Source organism: Erithacus rubecula (assembly GCF_903797595.1).
Source record: "Erithacus rubecula genome assembly, chromosome: 2".
Classification (NCBI taxonomy): domain Eukaryota; kingdom Metazoa; phylum Chordata; class Aves; order Passeriformes; family Muscicapidae; genus Erithacus; species Erithacus rubecula.
Window position 1 is genome coordinate 69,284,933 of NC_136685.1, and position 23,142 is coordinate 69,308,074.

Consider the following 23,142-nt stretch of genomic DNA (forward strand, 5'->3'; position numbering starts at 1 on the left):
TCATTTCTGCTGCATCTGGTTCTTGTATTGCTGGTGAGCTATTTTCTTATTATTTCATTCAGATATATATAGGTGGAGATCTGCAAATGCCTGTGTTATTTGGAATACTTCAGTATACTTAAATTTTTGATGCATTGATGTTGAGTTCTGCTTATTTATTCAGTACTTCACTTTTATTTCAATTAGTTAAATTTCAATTAGTTAACTTCAGTTCCCTGGACTTCAAAATATATGACACTTTCTCATATAAGTAAATGTTAAATCAAAATTTTGCTTTCTATGCTTTCCCCTTTGTTCCTGTGCACGAGCTTTTTTTTTTTTTCTTTTTTTTTCTTTTTTTTTTTTTTTTTTTTTTTTTTTTCTTAGAGAGTCATTCTTTAGAGAGCTAAGAGCAAGCAGTGATGAGTTGTTTGAATTCTAAGAGGATTAGGGGGTAGGACTTTGAAATACAGACTAATTCATCAGACACTTCTGATATTGTAGAATTAACAAGAGGTGGCATTAAATCATGCCTGAGCATTTGCTGAGTAATTGCCTTCTTTCAAGAAGGAAAATTTGTAGTGGTTTTGAGTGATGGGTTGTTTAATGTCGTAACTAAACTTGTAATCCTTTACTTGTAATGGGAACACCCCTTTCAGCACTTTTTTTCCCTTCTACCCTAGCTGGGAATGCTTCTTTTGCTTCCAGTATCTCAGAAAATTTAGGAGTTGTTCTTGAGATTTAAAGAAATCCTACCCAGTAAAATGATAGATCCATACCCCTCCCCAGCTCACTGTCAAGTCAGCCAAATGAGTTGGATCAGCTGATGTGCCACACCAGTGTCTGTCTGTAAGGGGAGCAGTGGGGTCAGTCCAGCAGTTTGGGATGGAGATGTGGTGAGGTGTGAACAGTCCCTGTCAGCAGCTGCTGGTCTGTACAGCAGCTGCCTTGTCGGTGTAAGCAGCACCAGCTCCACCCTTGCTTTGCAAAGCATTGCAGCAGTTTAGGATGATGATGTCCTCCTGCTTTCCTCCTCTTGCTGGACTAGTTGTTCCATGGGATCTTTCTCTGCTCTAAGTAGAATCAACTGGGATTGTTAAACAGGAGTTTAGTCTAATCTCATTAATTTTTTTTAATGGCATGGCTTCTGTATCCCTTGGATCTGAATTGAGGCCTGTGTACTTGTATTAAGCTACTTGAATGTTCAGGTTTCAGATCTGGGAAAGCACTCGAGTGAGAAAATGAATGTGCACAGTAATTCTAAAACAAGAGCTATGGGTTTTGGAAGAAACACAGTGGGCAGGTATTGTTTGTGTATCCAGCCATGTCCTGTTTGGAAGCTCTTGTTATTGTTTCTTCCTTTCCCCATTCCAGAAACTGATCAATTGAAACAAAACAACAACAAAAGATAAATATTACTTGCAAACATTACAAGTTTTGGGATAGGCATGCTAAAATTATTCCTGCTGCCTACGTATGTGTTTCAAAACACCTTTTAACTCACATCAGACATGATGACAAAATATTAAAATGTTCCTTGGAGGTGAATATACCAGTAAGATGTTTTTAACAAGTTGCAAATATTAAAGTTTTGTTTCTAAACTCTTCTTTTGTGCTGTTGAAGTTTTAGGGTTCTTTTTGCTTTCATATCTCTAACAGATCAGATCAATCTGGTCCTTTTGATTGATGATTGATGATTAACATATTCTTGGGGTTTTTTTCCCAATCTAGCACAACTAAAAGAGCAACTTAGATACTATTGCTGCTGAGTGTGCACTTATTGTATAAATCTTATAATGCTGTCACCACTGACAAATAGAAGGCTGTTTTCAACATTATTTTAAAAACACCATGGATTAACTTTTCAAAGAAGTGTCTTTTCATCACATCAATCTTTTTCCTTTTAGAAACTAAAATTGAATGATGATACCCTTTGATGTTGTCCTTAATTTAAATAATCACTGCAAATGTTCTGTGATGTTTTATTTTCATAGCTTGTGACAGGTAGTACAGACAAGTGAGGTTTTTTGAGACATGATAAATTTAATGGGAAATCCTGTTTGAGACCTGCTGCTATTTTTAGAGGTGCTTATTCCTTGCTTTCAAAGCTACTGGTATGCTTGAGATTGTCCTTCTATCCATCCCAGGACACTTATATGGTTGTCCTACTCTTCTTCCCTCCCCTCTGTTCTTGCCATCTCTCCTTGTACATTTATGCAGCTTCATGAATCATGAGGATTGAGTGATCTTAGAAAAAACAGTGAAGCCTTTTCATGGTTGCTCTGTGGTGTTTTTGTCCATTTGTGTTCTGTCTTGTGTACAAGACCTTCCCCTCACTTCTGCTTCTGTGGAGAGGTGACAATCAGCCTGAGATCCATTTTGCCTTCTGCTGCTTGGGCACTTCACCAAGCAGGTGCTGGTTCTGCTTCTGTCTGTGGTGGCCTCTGTGGAGATCTTTGGTTGGCAGGGCTTATTTTTGCATGGAAGACTTAGAAGTAGTCTCTAGCAAGAAGATTGTTCTTACCCACACTTTACCTGTGTGGTGGTGTGTCATTGTGTGTGTCGTTGCATTGTCTTGACTGTCAGTCTGACAATCACTTCAGCTCTGTTTTTTTCACTGTGGAGCTGAAAGAAATGCAAGGGGTGTTGCAGTTTGTGAGGTTTTTGGGTTTTTTGTTTCTTCTTTCTGGTGCTGTATTAAATTGTCAGTTTTGTAAGGCAAAAAAAGAATGTTTAATTCTCTGCATTTCTGGTAGATAATAAGGTTGTCCCACTTAGTTTTTTGACATTTATCACTAGAGTGGATGAAGTCTCTAGGCAAAAGGGAACATGGTTTATTAGATGTCACCTGGAGCTGGGTACCTGAATTCTCACCAAGCTGTAAAAGTGTTGCAAGTGTGGGGATTTTTTAAAATTTATTGATGGGTACTTTTTTTTTTTTTTTTTTTTCCCCTTGTAAAATGCTGAAATGGAATCAAACTGTATAGCATTTGTGGGCTAATTGGTTAATCCAGTATGTGTTATACCAATGTGGGTATTTGGGAGATAAGTCATGCTATTATTTTTAGGGAACTAATGAAAATTTGAAGATAATGTAAAATGCATTTGTGTGCAAATCTTCGTGTTTAATAGCTTAGCTATATGTACTTCTGGAACAGCCTGACCTGCCCTACCTGGGGTTTTCTGTTGTTCTTGGCTTTTGTCAGTTGAGTGGGTCTGTTGTGCCCAGAAATGAAGTTGAACCAGAACTTCCAGTTGATCCCAGTTGCTGTGCAAATAAGTCTTCAACTGCAAAGTTGGATCTGACCTTCCTCAGAGAATATGTGTACTTGTTTTCCAGAAACTTCAGGTAAAGCACTATATTTGTTTAATCCATTCTAGGTTTAGAAAATGTCATGCTTTATAGTTGTTTTAGTACTTCAGGTAGTGCCTGTAAGCTACAAAATAAGTACTTTGCACTAAGTAAAGGTAACATTTACAGAGATGTTAGGACACTAAGGCATTTAATTTTGTCTAGAGAGTACAGCTTATAGCAATTGCCATTTTCAAAATGTTTTGACTTTTTTTACTGAGAGTATATCTAAACACATTTCCTATATATGAAGCCATCAAGGTATAATCTTGATGCTTTTCCCTGTTGTTTTTTTTTTATTTTCTTTTTTGAGGATATAAAATTGTCTTCTTATGAGGGCTGTGTGTGTTCCTCCTGCTGGAAGCTTCTATTTTTGTTCTGAGTACTCAAATATATGAATGTGCCTTTGACAGCAATTTATTTACACTGAGTAAAGGAGTAAGAATGAAAATTAAATCATCTTTGCTGTAATAATTTTAGACACTAACAGTGATAATCAGATATTGCAAAGTATATAGTTTTTCAGTGTGTTTTTTTTTCTATTTATTTATGCTTCACTTGGTGTGCTTGGAAATGTCTACTTTAGTATGCTAAGCAAGTTTGCAGTCAGAGGAAGTTAGCATTTGTTTATGGGATATTTCATGCTTGTCTTTTCTGTAAGAAGCAGCATTCCAGGCATTTTCAGAGGATACTTTATCTCTGTTTTGTGCAAAGCTCTTTTGCTAAGAAGGGAAGAAGTGTGTGCCCCACAATGTAATTAGATTAAATTGCTAGAGTGCTTGCCTGGCACACAGGAAATCTGGATTCATTTACTTACTGCAGCGAGAGAGACTGGGGTTATGTTTCTGGAGACTCTTTAGGGAGGCAGTGAGTGTGTGCTGGGGTAGAAAGCAAGCTGAGCTGGACAGTGGACTCTGCTGAAGGTTCTCCTGTGCTGGAAGGAGCTGGTGCTTCAGAGCTTGCTTAGCTGTGATGGGTGATTAAAGGATTGTAAACCGAATTGGGGTGGGGGGAAGGGGCACATATTGAATACAGAGGGAGATACTAGTAGCAAAGAAGCTTGGGCTTAGGCTTTGTCAGTCAGCTGTCTGTTTCTCCCTGGCTTTTCTTAGGAGGAGCCTTTATGCTTGGTTTAGGGATGTAAACTTCAGCAAGCATTACACTGTTGCAATGCCAAGTGCTGCTCCTCAGAAGGCTGAAGTGATTTTGTGTCTCTGGTCCCAAGTATATGGTCAGAACAGAGGTGTATGAAGTCCTGAGAGGAGTCATCTTGCAGTGAGAGCAACCCCTTCCAAAACCATTAATTGGTTTGACTGATCTGTACTGCTGGATGCAGCACAGCCTCGTACTAGGTCAGCTGGATCAAATGATTCTCTTTGAAGGTGCTGCCAGCATCACTTTTCTCTTAGAAAATCACCAGTAGAAGAAAATCTGTCTACAGTAGCACTCGCATAAAACCAAGTTCTGAAACAGATATTAAGCCTTAAAATGTATTTTGTCCAACAAAGATATGTTTCTCAAATATTTTCCGAGTCGCTACCTGTCCAGGTAGCACATAATTCCCAGCCATCTCTTGTGCCCAAATACTGCTCAGCATCATGTTGCCTGTCTGAGGAACGACTGATATTGGGAGCACAGTCAGCTCCCACTTGAGATATTTCCAACCTCAAGAGCTTTTCAGAGTTCTGTGTTGAGCTGCTACTTGTAAGTCTGTGTGATATCTTAATGCATCTACGGATGTTTCATGTTGTTAAGTTGTCCTCTTGATAGAAAGCCACTGTGGGGTTGAAATCTCTGCTATAATGAGATCTATTTTGTAGCAGTTAAATGTCAAATCCGTGATGCTTGAAACTATAATTAAAAGGGAAAAAGCAAGTATTGTGAGACAAAAATAAGAAAAACAGTAGTAGCGCAAAGTGTGGTTTTAATTTTTTTTTAATATGGAAGCAATACCTAGGGACTTAGGAAGTTTAAAATTGGTTTTGGTGCCAAATAAAATAACAATTGATGAAAAATTCTTTACAATGCTTGTAAGGAACATAATATTCAATGCATACAAGTATTCCAAAACTAAAGGGAAATGGTCTAGAAAGTTTAAATAATGGTAATGAAATTATCCACTAATGTACATCTGTGTATAATTGCAGCTTTCTAAATTCAAATGGAGCCCTCTTAAATTTCTCATGGAATACAATCATGTCTTGTGTATATGTGTAGAAATACTATAAAAAAAAGTTTGAATCCTGCTTTGAATTTCAACTACCTTTGAATTGCCTTTCCCTGCAGCAGAGCAGCTGCAAATGTGTAACTAATCATTTCCTGAAACAATTTTTTGAGTCTGGCTCTCAAAAGTAGAGCTTGATGTTGCATCTTCACCATATCTCAAATTCTGTCTTCCAGCTAGTCTTAATGGAGTGAGTGAGTTGAGCAGGAAAAGTCAGCTGTGACAGCAAGGTTTGTCAGTATATGTGGGCTTTCTGAGGCATGGAGAGCTTACAGTATCCTGAAAGAAAGTTGCTGCAACTCAGTGATTAATCAGCCTAAAAAAACATCCACCCCACCTTCAGTTCAGTCAATTTACCATAACGAATTGCACAAGGTTATTGCTGCAAGGAATGTTTTAATGAAATGTTAAGTAAATGTACATCCCTCCGTTTCAGAACATTGGGAATAGCGGAGGTATTTAGAAAATTGAATTTAAAAATTATGTTTAATGTGCACTTAAATTAAAAATATTACTGTGGTATCATTGTAATATTTCTCACCAAATGAAATAGAATGATTGCAGTTTACTTTCTTTGCATTTCTTCTAGTACTGAATCAGAAATTAGTGGGAGGCAGTGACATGATGTGTAAATTGAAATATACCAAATCCTTGGAACACTTGCATTATAGCTGGTGTCCACTTATTTTATTGTCGATGTGTCCTGGCCTAAGAAAATAACTGCATGAACAAGGACTAGAAAAGTTTTATTCTAGTGGTATTCTGTGTACATCAAATATGTGGTTAATGCCTCTGCTAGTTGACAGCTACCTTTTTACTTTTCAATAAATTCAAAATGGTTGTTCGTGTGCATTTACATACTAACATGCCAGCTTTTTTTTTTTTTTTTTAAGTGAAGGAAAATATTATTTTAAAGTATTAGTAGTACTCTAATGTAGAATAATATAATAGCCTTTTATTTTTAATTTTTATTAATTAAATCTCCCTCTTGTGCTGTCATGATTAAAGAGCTGTGTCTCCTCTTAAGCAGTTTAAGTTGCTTTCAATCTTCCCTTAGCTTAACTTTCTATATGAATGAGTTTTGTCAGTGCATTGTTGTCTTCTACCAAGAAGATTACTCTTCAAAAGCAAGTGGCTTTTTAAGATCACATTGAAAGTTGGGATTTTGTTTCACTCGAGGCAAGCTGAAAAAGCAACTGTCTGTGGAGATGGCAACATGATAATGCCATTCAACCATGTGATTGATTCCTGTATAGCACCAAATGACCATGCTGAAGCAATTTGCAATCAAAGATATAAAGAAACTGGTTGTGTTTGTGTATGCTTTCAGTAACTGCTTTTATCTCTGTTTGTGCTCTCAAGTTCTTGCTAAAGGATATAATGTATTATTTGCACCTATAAGGTAGTGGTTTCCCACACGTACTTCCAAATTCTTAATTGGATGGAAATTGGTGCTTACAACAGAGTATCAGTTTTAGCTAAGTTGCTGATTTTAGAGGCACAAAGTTCAAGATTAACATCCCTTAATGCCCCACACTCTCCCACCACAATACTATTTTATAAGGAATCCTAGGAGGCAAGCTGAACATCAAGCAATATGCAGTAGCAACTTCTATCCTGGCAGCTTGGCTCACCTTAAAATGTTTGAAGACTGTACCAAGTACTTTCCCGAAAGGGTCAAATTTATTATAAGAATTCAAAATGGCATTTAACCATAAGATTTCTGAATCTAACTGTCTTTGGTAGTTTGTCTGTTTTGTGAAAAAACAAAACAGCAACAAAATCCAAAGTGGAAGAACTTGATAGATAATTATTCTCAATGGCACATGTACCTCAGCTAGAAGGATTAATGGGAAGGGAAAGTTTTACCTCAAAGACTTAAAGGGAGAGGGACAATGAGGAAGCACTCAATAGTTTGTTTTGTTTAGTTACAGGATAAACCCTTGCATTATTGTTTTGATTGTTTAGTAGATGCTTTGTGTTCATTTTTCAACTTACACGTTTTTTAGACTCATTGCAGTCATCTAGAACAGTAAAGACCTTTGTTGAATTTTGTCACTACTTGATACAGCTTCATTGATATTTGGACTGCAGTGTTTCTGTAGTGTCTTTAAAATGCACAAAACCAAATAACGAGTGAAATACAACTTTATTAAAACACAGAAAGCATGTGTTTCACTGTGCTGGTGGGATTCAGTGCACAGTGACATATAATTTCTCTCCTCAGTGTGAGTCATAAACATTTTCTTGAAATGTGTTGTGTGGTTTTGAGAGCGTGTTTTTGTGTTGGTGTGGGTATTCATTGTTATTTTTATTGTTGCTGTCCTAAATCTTTCTTTAAGCAGAGGTATCAATTGTCCTCCACAAGGCCCAGTATCCCAAAGCATGTACAAACATGGTGATATGTAGTATAGTAATCTGTTAAAATTCCTTATTTCTGGGATCCTTGATGCATGATGCAATGAAAAACATGCATTAGTAGTGCTCAATGTTTAACTGATTTAGCTTTATTTCTTGAGGGAGGGGGGTAGTCTGTTTTAGTTTTTAATTTCAGTATTGGAACCCTGGAAATGGAGAATTATAGACTTTCTGAGACTTTTAGACAGGCACTGACACCCAAGAAAGCACTGCTTTAGACCTAAGGCCTTGGAGAAGGCTTCCAAAATTGAATGATAGAACTAGAATCAGAGGTGTGTAGTTTGAATAGAAGCATGTAATATCACATAGTGGAAAACTTGGAGTTTGAGGTTTTAGAATATAGTAATATATAGAAAGCAAGATGGAGGTTTTAGGGCTGAAGTCTCTTCTTCACCTTCTTCATGGGTTTGGGTGATTTTACGTAATTGGATAGAAAAATCTGCATTGCGGGTCACGGGTGATTGGTTATCAGACTAAAAGTGAAAATAATGTAGGTGTCCTTTCTTAATTGGACAGATTGGCCCTTAAAAGGCCTTGTAGAGAGAGAGAGATGTTGCATTTTTTAGCTTGTTAGCTCGAAGTGCTGTAGAATTCACTGTAATATAGTTAAGAATTAATAAACATCTGAGTCTGAACATGAAATACTGTCTCTCGAGCTTTTAATCCCAATTCTGGCAAGAAAAAGAAGATAAAGTGTGATGTTTCAGTATTTTAGAAATCTGTTGCCTTTTTTCAACATATTCCTGAATATTAGTGCCAACTTAGCACTTAGACACTTAAGCTGAATTTACATTGGAAAGTTCTGAGATGCCTGGGGACAAGCTGAAATGGTATCATTTGTGGTTGAAATGTTCCCCAGCATAATTTTGGCCTGTTCCAACTACTTACTGTTCCATCAAAGAATTCCCAGATGTGGTTTAGGAGCTGGGACAGCAGAGACATTTTCCAATATGTGCTTCATACACCATCACCCTGCTCTGGAGACTCTGGCAGATTCCTCTAAGAGATGGGAACTGTTCTGCACTGCTTGGCTTCAGTACACTCAGTGTTTATATAGGCATAGTGTTGTATCTTCTTGCATGCTCTAGTAAAGGTCTTGTCTTTAACAGGACAGTGCCAGTACAACTGGTTTTAAAGATGGGGCTCTGGCACAGATTTGTAAAAGGAAATAGAATTTCTTTTGGCAAGTGTGCAAGAGCAACAGAAACTGATGGCACTAAAATCAGTTGGCTAAATGTAGTGTGCAAATTGGCACACAATCCATGCAGTTGTTAGGGTTTTTTTTTCTTGTTTTAAAGTTAGCCTCTTCTCCACTTCTTCCAAATGCATAATGGGGTAATTCCAGCTTCATATTTTGTATTTTTGTGGTAATAAGAATGCAAAAGTGGTAGTTGGGGTTTTTTCTTTCCCTGATGAAATGAAAATGACATTTACAAGTTCAGAATAAATGCTGGAAAATTGGAGGAGGGCATTGGTGAAACTATTTGCCCCATCACCCCTATCTAAATCATCACTATCTCTGAAGTCACAAATCTGGCAGAGTTGCCTGTGAAGCCCAGAATAAGCCCCAATAAAATTAACACATGAAAATATTATGCAAGTATTTCTCCAATAATAAGGCTACCATTCTGGATTTAATTGCTAGATAACCTGATTTCTCTTTTCAAATAACTTTCTATTTAGGCTATTCCTTGTGAGAGCAGGGCTTTCTTCAGCTCTTGCTTAACCTTTTTGCCCATGTAACTCCTTGGAACATTACTGATTAAAAAAAATAATTCCATCTTTCCTAACAATTTTTTTTTTCCCAAAGAACAATTTTTGCATAAATTAACTGCAAAAGTCTAACTCAGTTTTTGTTCAGTTTTTCAAGTGATGGAGAAAATAATCATTGTTTCTCTTAAAATCCTTGTTTTCTTGGCCCATTCTAAATTTCAAATCTGGAAAACCTAGTTTGCTTTGAAGACATAAAACTAAATCAAGATTATTTTAAAGATTATGTACTTTTTTTTCAGGAGGACCCAAATGATATTGACCCCAAAAGGAAAGAAGTGCGTGGCAGTGATGGAGAGGACAAGGTACAAAGTGTGGAGACACTACCTCCAGGTATTGCAGTAAGATTTGTTATGCAAGATCCATAGCCATAAAATATTTATCACTGAAAGCCATAAAACACTGCAGTTGTTCTGATTCTAATAATTTTTGCAGTTTGTAAGTACTAGGATTATTGTAGCAACATGTGCTTCTCTGTTCTTGTAGCTTCAGCATCCTTGAATCTTAGCTGCTTCACTGCTACTTTGAGTTTAAAACAATACTGTGGTTCTTTGCTAGTATGTTTGTATTGTCCTTCAACAGATGTGAGATTCTGTAAAAGCCTCTGGTACAAAAGTAGTCCATTTCTCTTGCTGGATGATTCTGGCAGGCAACAGATAAGTCACTTGGGACTATTATTTTGACTGAAGATTCAGCCAAGGTTCATACTTTTATGAGTTTTTTTCCCTAGCTTTTGATTTGGCAGATTTTCCTGACTGTGCTGAGGGTGTACTTTATTTTTTCTCATGCTTGCTCAGTACTTGTCACATGCTGGAAAATAACAGAGCAATGTGATTTTTGTTTGAATGAAATCCTCATGCCTTGAGGATGAGTTAGGAAAATTAAGTGTTAAGGAATCTTCATTTCATGTGAATGCTTCCATAGACTTCTTTTGCTGCTAAACTGTTTCACATCAATGAGAGTGCATTATAGCATATATCGCTATAGTTGACATACTAAAGCATACAAAAAAAATGGAATTAAAATATTTTTACACAAATGAAAAAGTTTAACCTGTGACAAGGACAACTACTGATCAGATAGCATCACAGGTTTTGCTTCTCTTCTATTAATCCTCATGTTTTGCTTACGAATTTGTGTTGGCTAAACATTTGAAATACTGTGAGTTCTTGCAGAACTAAGCAAGGCAAGCTTTATTTTAAGCAGCTAGGGGCTTCCATCTCCAGGAACATGTGAGGTTTAATTTTTCTTTTCCAGTCTTAGGCTCTCCAGGTGAAGTACTAACTCTTTGCTACTGATGCCTTTTTTTTTTTTTTATCCATTGGCCTACCTTAGGTACTGTTTGGAGAAGGGAAATAAGACTGATTGTATATGTATACCTTTTTGGCAAAGCCTTTACTTTGTGTATGTATTGAGACATAAATCCCCAAAAGCTTAAGAGCAAGGCTTATTTTACTTGGTTTCTGGCAGACCTTTTCAGGTATTTGTTCTGCTTAACAGATCTGTCTACGAATTTTGCTTCTGGTGTTAGATTAGCCAATTTTGCACCTTCCAGCTGTTCTTATTTCATCTTTGCGAATGTTTATGTATTCTGGACCAAACTTCATACTTCCCTAGTGGCATTAAGTAGCCTGTTTGAGTATTAAAGGAAGTGGGAAATGTCACAGGTTGAAAGGGAGAGGTATCAGAAGCTGGAAGGGTTGAAACTGGAAGTAAGATTAAGTGTAAAGTAGAGCAGGTCATGGCTTTTTTCATTTCATATGTTGATTAGTGGTCTCTTATGGCCTGATGTAACAGACAGAATTATTACTGCAAAATGGTATCTGAGTCTGGAATCAAGCATCAAAGGTGTCACAGACAGAGCTATACACCCTTAAATCACTATTTTCTTTATTTTCAGTTAATATAGCAAACTTCTGAGTCCTTATGACAGTGACGCTTGGTATTCATGTTTCTGCAAATTCTTTCCATTGTTTTAAACATTTGATACTAATTTTCAGGATAGTCTAAACAAATTTAATGTGCAGAAGTAAATTTTGATGTTACACTGTTAACAGTACGCTTGAAGTTTAATTACTTAATTCCATATCTCATCAATTGTGTTTGGATTACTGAATGTGTTCCTTAAATCACTAGCATTAAACTGGATATTTCCTGTTTTCCTGCTGTAGGAAAAGTTAGGTGGCAAGACTTTGATCAAGACGCTTATGTTGGTGCTACCGTGGTGCGGTCCGGCCAGGATCCCTATGCAAGGAACAAGTTCAATCAGGTGGAAAGCGACAAACTGCGGATGGACCGAAGCATTCCTGACACTAGGCATGACCAGTAAGTGCCAAACAGTGGCTTGGATTAACCTTTCTGTGTTTATTGCTTTTGAGCTGCTTTTTCTGAAGGAGGAGTTCTCCAGTTTTAGAAAGGACAGTAACAGTAAACTCCCTGATCCTTGAACAGTGGGTTGAAGAACAATAAATCTTATTCAAGTTTTTCTGTTTCCATGACTTCTGTCAGTGTGTATTATATAACCAAACTGGTGCTGCATTTCAGTCTCTCTTTGTTCCTGTTTATCTGGTGTTTATTTCTTGGGTTTTGCATTTATAAGTCTCTTTCACAGTGAGGATGATGTAACAGTGGAGCAGGTTGCCCAGAGAGGGTGTGAAGTCTCCAGGCTTAGGGATATTCAAAGCTCAATGCAGAGCCTGCTGTAACAGGCGCTGATTTGAGGGAATTTGAACTCGGAGATCTCCAGGACCACTTTAGATTTCAGTCACTATGTGATTCTGTTTGCATGTGATTGCCAACTCTAAACCTAAAGCAATCAATTTATTCACAGCCTGATAAACATAGGATGGAATTATACTTCAGGCTGCTTTAGGTACAGTTTCAGGAAACAACACCCTTCACAATAAGGATAGATATGATTAACTACTGGTTAGACAAGACCTTAATTTTAAAAAGGATTTATTAACTGGCAGGAGTCTTGCTTAAAAAAAGTTTCTCGTTAGGACTTCATAAAACCAGGTTTGGTTTGAACAACTAGGCAAGTCAGTCTCAAAACATAAAATTAGCTAACCATATGTAGCTGATTTGCCTAACTTATTCTGTAGTTACATGTATGTATGAATGTACTTACAATTCACAGATTTGTAAGTAGAAGAAGCTGAGAAAGACAGCAATAGAGGAGAGAGGAAAGGAAGGTTCCTGTTTTTCTCCCATAAAGCTCTTTAATCAGAAATGGCCTGGAGAATAAAATTTGTGTAGAAACTCAGTAATTTTTGAAATCCTTTGTATAATTGCGTGGGTTTAGGTTTCTTTACGCTAAGTATTTGTAGCTGGAGTAAAGCAAGTAATTAGTTGTTAATTGAATGTCAAAGTAGGAAGAATCTGGTGTTTTGCTTGTTGCCAAGAAAAGCACGATGCCCGTGGTGTTGTACTGAGGAGTTTAAATTACTTTTGAGTTTTCTTCGTAGCATATGCGTTTTTTACACACAAGAAATGTGTTCTGACTTTTTAGATCAAGTATTATTTTCCATGAGATCAAACTCAACTACCAACTTTCAGACATTTCTGTCATTCAGATATGTTGAATTTGGAATTTTTGAGATGCCCCCCTCCCTCCCCAAGGTTATTAGGTGTGTGTCTAACAGACTAAGGCTGTCCTTTGAGAATAGCTTAAATATAGAGATGTCCAGAGGTAAATTATATTACAATGGCCATGTTTCTTTTAACTGTTAGTCTTGTGATTATATGCTGACTTGCTTAAGTGTTTCCATTAAACAGAACTGGAAAAAAACCCAGAGGGAGATGTTACTGAGGAAAGGCTGTATCTGAGCTGGGATTGTTACTTAGACTTTGCCATGAAGTAGATTTAAGTGCCCATCGATCTGTGAATAGTCATCTTTTAAAGAAAAAAACAACCAAACAGAAAAACAAAACTGAAGCAATCATTCTTACAAGCTGTCCCTAAGGAGTTCCCTGCCATGTTGCATTTAATTTTCCTTCTATTTTGGGAAGAACTTTCACTGCAAAAGCTGAAAAAGCTGCGTGAAATATTTGTTTGGGAACTCTGCAATGGAAAGAACAAGAGCAATAGCCATAGGAAGAAGAATATCTGACCATGTGACACTTTGAAGCATGATAGCTTCTAATAAAATTGAAGGCAGCTGGGTTGAGATTAAGATCTCTTGTGGAGCTGTTGCAATCTCCTTTAAGGAAGGAAACCTGGATGTGGAAATACTTTTTTTCTGCTTAAGTAACTTGCTATTAACTTTACTAGTGTGTTTGAGGCTCTTCAACTTAAAAAAAATGTATAGCAATATTTTTTAATTGCTGAAATTCTCTAGACTGTTTAGAAGCAGTTTATCAGGATTCTGTATTAGATATGTAGATGTGAGTCTAACTGTATCTCTTAATAACATATTAAATCTTTTTCTTTCTTTATTTTTTTTTTTAAACATCATGCCAACTTTTACTAGCAGGAATTCAAAAGATTTCCTCATACTTTTTGTGAAAGCTTGCCAGCTGTACCAGATGGCACTTTTGGTTCACTTGTTGTAGCTGCTTGCATTTGTTATAAGCAAAAAGAAGAAGGGAGAAACAGGCAGATATGAGGATATGAAACAGGAAGCAGAGAGAACTCTGAGCAGGAACATGATCCTCACTCCAGCTGATTGTCACAACTACTATTTCCAACAACTCTGAGAAAACTCTGGGCTTCCTTTTTTTCCATGGTAGATTTTGATGATGCAGGAAGTGACAAGAGGGTGTCACAGTTGTAATAGGAAACTCTTCCTGTCAGCATAAAACAGTGGGATGAAGGATGAAATACTCCATGGTTTTTTGTGGACCAATGTTTCCCATGTATACTTTGGACTAGTGATTTCTGATCACATCTTATGGTTTGTGTTGTGATGATTTTTAGGACTTAGTCAAGTACAATAGCTGCACTAAGCTGTGGTTTGTTGTTTTTTTTTTTGTCATTTGACACTTGTTAAAAACTTCTGACATCACACTCAAATTTTATTCTTAAGTAGAGACGAAACAAACTTTCCTGTGTCTTTAGTATCAGTTGAAGTGAATGTTCTCTTTGCACTAATTAAAATGTATATTTCTGTCAAAAAGTGCTTTCAAACAAATCACAGAGGTCTTGGAAAAAATTGTTAGTTAAATGAATTAGTCCAATCTCTGGGGGAAAGAATGTGCTTTTCATGTTTTAACTGATTTTACTGACCTATGCTAAACATTGAAGGTCTCAATTGAAGTTTTCAGTTCAAGTTCTATCTTAACTCAATGTATTTTTTATTCTGCATGTAAAATTGAAGTGCTGCAGCTTGAGGAGACAATGTATAATCTTTGTGCCAAATATAATGATATTGTTTCTTTGGTTTGAATTTTAACTGTGGCCCTGTTGACACAGCAGAATAGGAGGAAGACTGATACTGAGTCAGTTAAAGCAGGGATTTATGAAGAGCTAAAACAGTAATACTTTGTGAAATATTCCTCCAGGTTTTTTGAAGTCTAGAAATCTTATTTCTCACTCAGAAATGCACAGTAGTGCTCTTGTCTTGAGTTTTCTTAAAATTGAGAGGCTTCATTGCCTTGAGTAATTCCCCCTAATGTATGATCTGGCTCAAGTGCACTCTTCGGCAAAGAGATCAATATAAGTTTAATGTGACTTTTTAATTATTCTAATGCAAATACTTCATGTGATAACTGTGTGAACAGTAGCTCTGTCCTCTGTGGGTAATTTGAAAGCTAGCAGAATAAAGAATATCTTCTTTGGCACCCCAGACTTTGGAGTATAATAATTGCATGTCTTTTAGCTGTCGTGATGAATTGCCAGAAGCTCGCACTAGAGGAGCTGCTCTTTATTTGTCAGGAATGCATAGGCTTTTGAGATTTACTCACTCCACGCTGGGCACTAGTGACAAAGCCATCTTGTACGCCCACCACAAAGCCAGAGATGGGCCTGCTGATCTGACACAGCAGTTGTAGGCTTGGCATAGACTCTGTTTTTGTTCAGAGCCAAGTGAGGTCACTGCAGCATGATAATGTTTTGTTTCATGCAGGCACTAATGTGTGTGACACTATGCTTGTGTTGCATCAAAAATATCACAGGCTTTTTGGTGTTTGTAGGATGGACCAGGGCAAGAAGCACATTGCTGCTTGCTCTCTGATTACAAGAAGTTGGAGGTTGCATTGTTTATGGTGTGCTGTAGATGTTTAATCAGATGTGGAGTGGGTATTTATGCAGGCAGAGGCCTAGTTTTAGAAATGTGGGTGGCAAACTTCTCTTAAAAACTGGTCTGAATAATACTACACAGAGTACAGAAATTGAATTGCTGAAATAAGTGCTGAAATCAACTGCTGAATTTACTGCAGGTGTATGCTAGTTGGGTTTATTCTTTCTCAAGACAACTAGACCTGTTAACTCTACCCTTAATTAAAGGATATGGAAGAAATACATCACTGGCATGTGTCACTGCACAAATAGAAATTGGTAGCATGACTTGTCACATTGTAATGCTATTGGCATTAACTCAATATTCATTGTTTCCTAGTACTGTTGGTTTCTAATACTATGAGCATAGTATCTTTTTTAGGTTTATTTTGTTGGATTAAATAGCTTAATTGTATGTAATCTTGAAGGGATCATTTTGGTATTTGCTTCTTTTTACTTATTACATTAATTTCAGGTTTCTAGAGGTGAAGAAAAATGAGTTGACATAGATGGAATATTTAATTATCTTTATGGTTAGGAAGGATATGGTTCTGTGTTTAGTTGGCTCAGCATTGTCACAGCTTCTTTGGTTTTCAGATTCTGAATGTTATGAACCTTACAAGTTCTCATTAGAAAACTACTTTCATCTATGAGTGAGGTCAGGATGTTACAGGAGCTTTAAAAATAAAGGGAGAAGTGGACACATGGCATTCTAAAGAAGAAACCAGTGGTAGCCTGTGAACCTGTGTTGAAAATATGCTTATTTCCTTAGATGTAAAGAATGCTTTTAATGTAAAAGAAGGTCTCTGGTTTCATACCCAACTGCACTAAAGACTTTTGACATAGTGCAATGATGATGGTCTGGTGACTTTTCTGAACCTCTCCATATCTGCCACTGGCTTTTTAATTTTTTGTATACTAAAACAGCTACCAAAAGTGTTAAAAGACAGATTGATTATAATCTCACTTGAAAACAAGCTGTTTCATTCTTCTTAGGCAGTGTATCTATGAGTTCATTAGATAAATACTTTGCATTAAAGGCTGCCAAGCCTGGGAAGAATGACGTTGGAATGACAAGTTATTGTTTCTCTCAGGTGTCAGCGGAAACAGTGGCGGATAGACTTGCCAGCCACCAGCGTGGTGATCACCTTTCATAACGAGGCAAGGTCTGCTTTGCTTCGAACTGTTGTCAGGTATGCATAAGAGAGCCTAATTTTTCTTCAAGGCCATTCATTTCTATCAACTTATGACAAGAAAGGGAAGTAACAACCCATTATGTTCTTCTGAACTATTTGCAGAGGAAAACATGTCTTGATTTCATTGATGTCTTCAGTTCTTACATCCTGAAATAGTGATGTTAAACGTCCACAAAATAGTGATGCTCACCTTAACTAAAATGCATGAAAGCATGGGACTGATTACCAGATGATGTTTGGAAGCTGGCTAAGAAAAAGTCAGGGTAGATGCATTCCCAGGTGATATTTTACTCAGAGATATCTGCAAAAGTTCATGTAGGCTGTTGTGTAATGCACTCATTTCTGGAGGCTGGAATAGTGGGGGTTGGGGAGATAGGGAGTCAGGGAGGAGGAGCACACAGAATTATACATGTGCCTCTTTTCGTGCTTTCTGTAAGAACGGGCCAACAGCTGTTGTTAAAAGTAACATCCTGGATTAGGTTCTACTGCATCTTAACAAATTACTTGCTTTTATGACATTATTATGTAAAATTAATCCTGCTGGAATTTTTCTTTTTGTTGTTGTTTTGGTCTGTTACAGTGTCCTTAAAAAAAGTCCATCACATCTTATTAAGGAAATCATACTGGTGGATGACTACAGTAATGATCGTAAGTACTTTTACAGGGTCCTACCTTACTGTGCTTATTCTGGTAAGATTTCCTGTAGATGCTGATAGGTGACTCAATTGAGAATAGGACACATGAATAGGAGTTTGTGGAGACTTGGCCAAAACCAGGTCTTAACTCTTCCATGTCTGTCATTGTGGAAATGTGAAGTCTCTATAAAGATTTCTGGTATATCTTGTCCTTCAGCTAACATGAAATAATAATAGCTTATCTTAAAAAAAAACCTTTTCATAGTATGTTAAGTACAAATAAAACTTGTGGTGCTTGCAACAAATATTTTTGTAGTGCTGTTTTAAATGAGTGCCTGTCTCCATCAGTCTCTCAGAAAAAAATCTTACTGAATCTTCAGTGTCAGTGTCTTGTACGTACTAGGGTATCATGATAGCAGTTTCAGCAATTGAAATAGACCTCAGAGTAATATTTCTTAGAAGAAACTAATGTTTATATTTGCATTAATACTTTTACTAATTCTAGTTTAGGTCAGGTTTGTCTTAATGTTGGTTAGAAACTGAATTTTCTTATAGACAAAGAAAACAGTTTATTTAATCCTATGAAAGATTTTTCTCTCTGTGCAATGTAGAAACTGACTAAAGTAAACAAAGAAAATAGTTAAATTTATTTCAAGACTGTAAAATTAAGCTAGCTTTAAGTAACATGATGAAGGTAGTAATTTCTTTATTTCTTGTGCGATGAGTAACTAATTATGACCGCAAACATTTTCACCTACAAAGCTTTTGTTTTTCTTTGAAGATGGCCACTCTTCTGGTATACAATGTTGGTTCTCATCACTTGAGTTTTTTGTTTTTTGGTTTTTTTTTAAGCTGATGATGGGGCTCTCTTGGGAAAAATTGAAAAAGTACGGGTTCTTCGAAATGATCGTCGAGAAGGTAGGCTTAATTTTAAGGAAGTAAGATACAAATTCCACTGTGCTGCCTTACATGTTACTTTTCATCAAGTCTTTTAAAGGAGCATTCTGCTTTACATTCTTCATTGGAAGAGCGATCTTCAATTTATAAACTTATTAGTAGAAGGAACAAAGAAAATATTTGTGCAGGTGAAAACAGTAATTGTGATTGTTTCCATATTGTTCTGTGCACAATTGCCCATTGTTGGCTTTTACAGTGAGAGCTTCCTTCAGGAATTGCATTTAATCTTCAACCTTTCCTTTCTCTTACTGCACCGAATCCTTAGTTAATCTGCTTCCATTGTATGCAAGGTCTCACTGTAAAATGTATCTGTGTTTGAAATGATGCTACTTAAAAATAGCCCTCTTTTTGTTTGCTGGTTCCCTTATTAGATATCATTTTATGGATTTAGTTGATGGACAGCCAGACAATTTGCTTTTACTTAAGAGGGTTTGAGTAGCCAGGCTGGCTGGGACCAAGTATTCTGATTTTACCGAAGCCAGTGTAACAAATTTGTCTTATATTTGTGTTTTCTTCCATGTTGCTTTGTAAATTGTGGTTTCACATCACTGAGCCCTTCAGTCAGCAGTTCACTGACAGTGAGGTTGAAGGTATTAAATACAGGCAACTGTTATTCTACAGCTGTTTGAAATAACTGAGATTTGACAGTTCAAATAGCTGACTGAATTAGCAGATATGGGCATGCTAATTTTTATAAGCTGTATCTTCTAGACTGCCAGCCTGGCCTGGGCAAGAGCTGGAATCATTAGATTATCAGGAACTGGAAATGGCATGCACAAAACCTGTGTTGTCCCTTAATTAATGTTATTGCAATAACTGATGGGTTCTTAGTGTTTAAATATTCTGTTTGGAATATACTTGTGAACAAAGGCTTATTAGGAAAGGAGGTTTTTTATAACTTGCCATGGTTTCCAGGTTCTGAGTAAGTTGATGTCATTTTTCACTGTATCACTTGAACATGGAGAGGAAAGCAGTAGAGGAAAAAATAGAATGAAGTAACACATTTGTGATGTTTGTTTATTTTAGTAATTTTAAATATCAATTTACAATGCATATACAAATACATGATTGAGTGTTCATCAGTATATCTGAAAATTAAATATAATTTGACAAATCTATTATGTCAGAAAAGAACAACTGTTTGCAGATGGAAGAGTATTAGTTTACTTACTATCTTTGTGAGCTACAAATGAAAATTGAAGGGAATTGGTGAAATTAACCGATGTGTAGTATGCTAAGAATAGCTCAATAGTATGAGCAATAGAGGACAGCAGTGTGTTTTAAAACAAAAGTTGAAGTGAAAAGATAGTGGAAGGGATGACATTAATTGCCTTTCTTTCAGAAATAAATATTAGTAGCTTTTAATCTCATCTGTAGTACCAGAGAAAGTGTGTTTGAGGGTGTGGTAGTCTACAGAATAAATGTCCAATGGAGCATTTTTAGCTCTATTGTGTGATTGTGGAGGACTCAATGACCAAAGTGCTCACCTCCATTTTTTTGCCACTAACTCTGAAATTAGAAACACTATTGTGTGTTTTCTATAGAATTAGAATAAGAAATAGATTCTATAACAATGTTATCTAAAAATAATAAGCTCTGGGGTGAGGAATTGAGAAGTTAAAAAAAAAAAAATATAGCCATAGTACTTGAGGAATAGTTTGATGTGGAAAAACTGAACAGAACACATTCAAAGGCTGAAATTAAGGCAACAACACTAAGTCTGTGAGGTACAATTAGATGTCAGTGTACCACAGATAAAATATAAAATGTTGGAGAGCTATAGCACATTGCATATCTGGAGCTGTGCTCACACAAAACAAGAGATAGGAAAAGGATCTTGATGGGGCTGTTACTGAATGTTGGTTAGAACAAGCAAGCTTTTCCTCTTAAGCATCTTGTATTCTGCTGGCATAGTCATATTTTGTATATTTATTTTGTAAAGGGTGCAGTAAGTAACAGGCTCAACTCTTGCAGGTTTTCAGTTGTGGGGGGAATGCCCAAACAAACCAGAACAGATGTAGTGGGAAACAATGAAGAAGGAAAAAACGAAACAAACTGGACTTAACTTTGGTCTCATGTGACAAAAAAAGTAGAAAAAAGTAGATAGGAAATTTGCAAAGGAATGGGAGGAAGCTTGCTGCTATGTGTGTACAGCAAGGGACTTTAAGGAATGGTCAGGTCATCCAGTGAACAAATAGTAAAAGGGAAGGAAGGAAAGGAGCAGGGTAAATCTGTGAGGGTATCTGTGTGATTGAGACACAGAGAAGAACCTTCTGGTTTTGCCAGAAGTTTCTGCCTAAAGATGCCTATTCAAAACAGACAAAGCCCAAGCAGACTGCAAAACAAGAGAATTGCTCTGATCACAGAGGAAAGACAAATTGGTTGGAGTATATCTCTCAGATTGTAATTAATGAAGCAAGGTTATTTCTTGAAGAAGTTCATAGAAGAATGTACAGACTCTGGTAAGGACTAAGATGGGACTGGCAGAATGGGATGGGGAAGATGAGTTAATGCTGGTGCTTTCCTCAGTTGCATAGCAGAACTCAAGAGGCAATCTTGCTTTCAGGTCCAGTCTTAGTATTTATCAGTATAAATACCTCCTAGAGTAATGCAGACCCATCTGTACTCATGCATCACTTGTTTTGAAAAGGTACTTTGCTTCTTCTGCTAAATCAGATGGAAACCTGTAGAGTGCAGTACGTTGGGTACTTGCAGGCTGGTTGGTGTGAAGTCATTTCACTGAGTTTTTAACTAGCATCTGATTTTGATTTGCCCTGTCTGAGTAATCTAACTAATTACTAACTTGGAATGCAATAGTTTCTCACTGCTGTTTTCCCCAGGAAGTACTTAAAACTTTTTATCTTTACTTCTCAGGCCTGATGCGCTCCCGTGTCAGAGGGGCAGATGCAGCACAAGCCAAAGTGTTGACTTTCCTGGACAGCCACTGTGAGTGCAATGAACACTGGCTGGAACCACTTTTGGAAAGAGTAGCTGAGGTTAGTAAAGAGTTGTAAAGTAATTTCCTGAAGAAGCAGCTTTTAAATTTTAAAGCCATCTGGTTTATACTAGATTAATTTTATTCATTTTCCTAAGGAAGCTTTTTCGCTGATTTAAGGTGATGGAGATGATTAGAGTGTTCTGTGATTAAAACATACTTTTGTTCATTTAGTCTGTGAACACAGGAACATAAAATCTGAATATTTATTATTATCTTTGCAAGCAATTCAAATATATGCTTCCTTGGTTCTTTGGGGACTGCCTCAGCTGAAAATCTTTAGAGCAAAGTATGATTCTCCTGTACCGGTATCATCTTGGTGTGATTCAGTTTACCTGAATCTTTATGCCTCATTAAGATTCAGTGTGATAATAGGAGAGAGGATATCTTGTGAAACAAAATTCTCATGGAAACTAGCAGGAACTAGAGGCTCTCAGCATTTATGAAATTAATGCTTAGTCTGTGTCCTGGAAAAGCAATTGAGAAGATTGAGAGTGAAACTGTACTGTTTTCTCCAGGGGTTGGTTATATTTGTTAACTTGCTCTGGAAGAACTCAGTTGAAGTGGAAATTGAATGAAGTGTGATTCTATAAAAGCACTGAGGACCACTCAAGACAACAGGGTTTTTATTCTTTCTTAATTGCATTCCCTTTCTGGAAAACTAGTCTTCCAGAAAAGGTTTGGTTCCAAATGCTTCTGATCAAAGTGGTAAGCTACGCTGCTTGGTTAATGACCAGTTCTTCATTTATCCATATTATGCTTTCCTTTGCATTCCCCAAAAACAGAAAGAGGGAGAAAGAAGGAAGTGAAGCCTGAATACTCAGTATGCCAATGACAAAGCTATCAATTGATGACTGACTTTCTTTATTCTGTTTGGTTCCATGATGCTTTTAGAATCATAAAATCATATAGGTTAGAAATGACATTTAAGATCATTGAGTCCAACTGTTACCCAAGCACCTGCCAAGCCCAATATTAAACCATGTCCCTGAAGTGCCACATCTACACTTCTTTTAAATACCTCCAGGGATGGTGACCCCTCCGCTTCCCTGGGCAGTCTGTTCCAATGCTTGGCTACTCTTTCAGTGAAGAAATTTTTCCTAATACCCAATCTAAACTTCTGTGATGTAACTTGAGGCTGTTTCCTCTTTCCTGTGCTTGTTACTTGTAAGAAAAGGCTGATCCCCACCTTGCTACAACCTTGCTACAGATTCATAAGCTTTCCCCTGAGCCTCCTTCCTCCAGGCTAAACAGCCTCAGCCCCTTCTCAAAAGACTTGTGCTCCAGACCCTTCATAACTCATTGTTACTCTTCTCTGGACACACTCCAGCACCTCAATGTCTTTCTTGGAGTGAGGAGCCCAGAACTGCACATAGGTTTCAGGATGTGGCACCAGTGG

The 23,142-nt window shown here is 37.0% G+C and overlaps 1 protein-coding gene across 1 annotated transcript in view; it reads left to right on the top strand.

Moving 5' to 3' along the window:
• GALNT2 (polypeptide N-acetylgalactosaminyltransferase 2) overlaps window positions 1-23,142 on the top strand; it is an 87,038-nt gene that overhangs the window by 39,314 nt on the left and 24,582 nt on the right. The window contains exons 2-7 of the mRNA XM_079298165.1: window positions 9,986-10,076; window positions 11,915-12,068; window positions 17,055-17,153; window positions 17,737-17,804; window positions 18,644-18,709; window positions 21,623-21,744. Coding sequence (XP_079154291.1) covers window positions 9,986-10,076; window positions 11,915-12,068; window positions 17,055-17,153; window positions 17,737-17,804; window positions 18,644-18,709; window positions 21,623-21,744 — 600 coding nt within the window. The remainder of the gene's footprint in view (window positions 1-9,985; window positions 10,077-11,914; window positions 12,069-17,054; window positions 17,154-17,736; window positions 17,805-18,643; window positions 18,710-21,622; window positions 21,745-23,142) is intronic.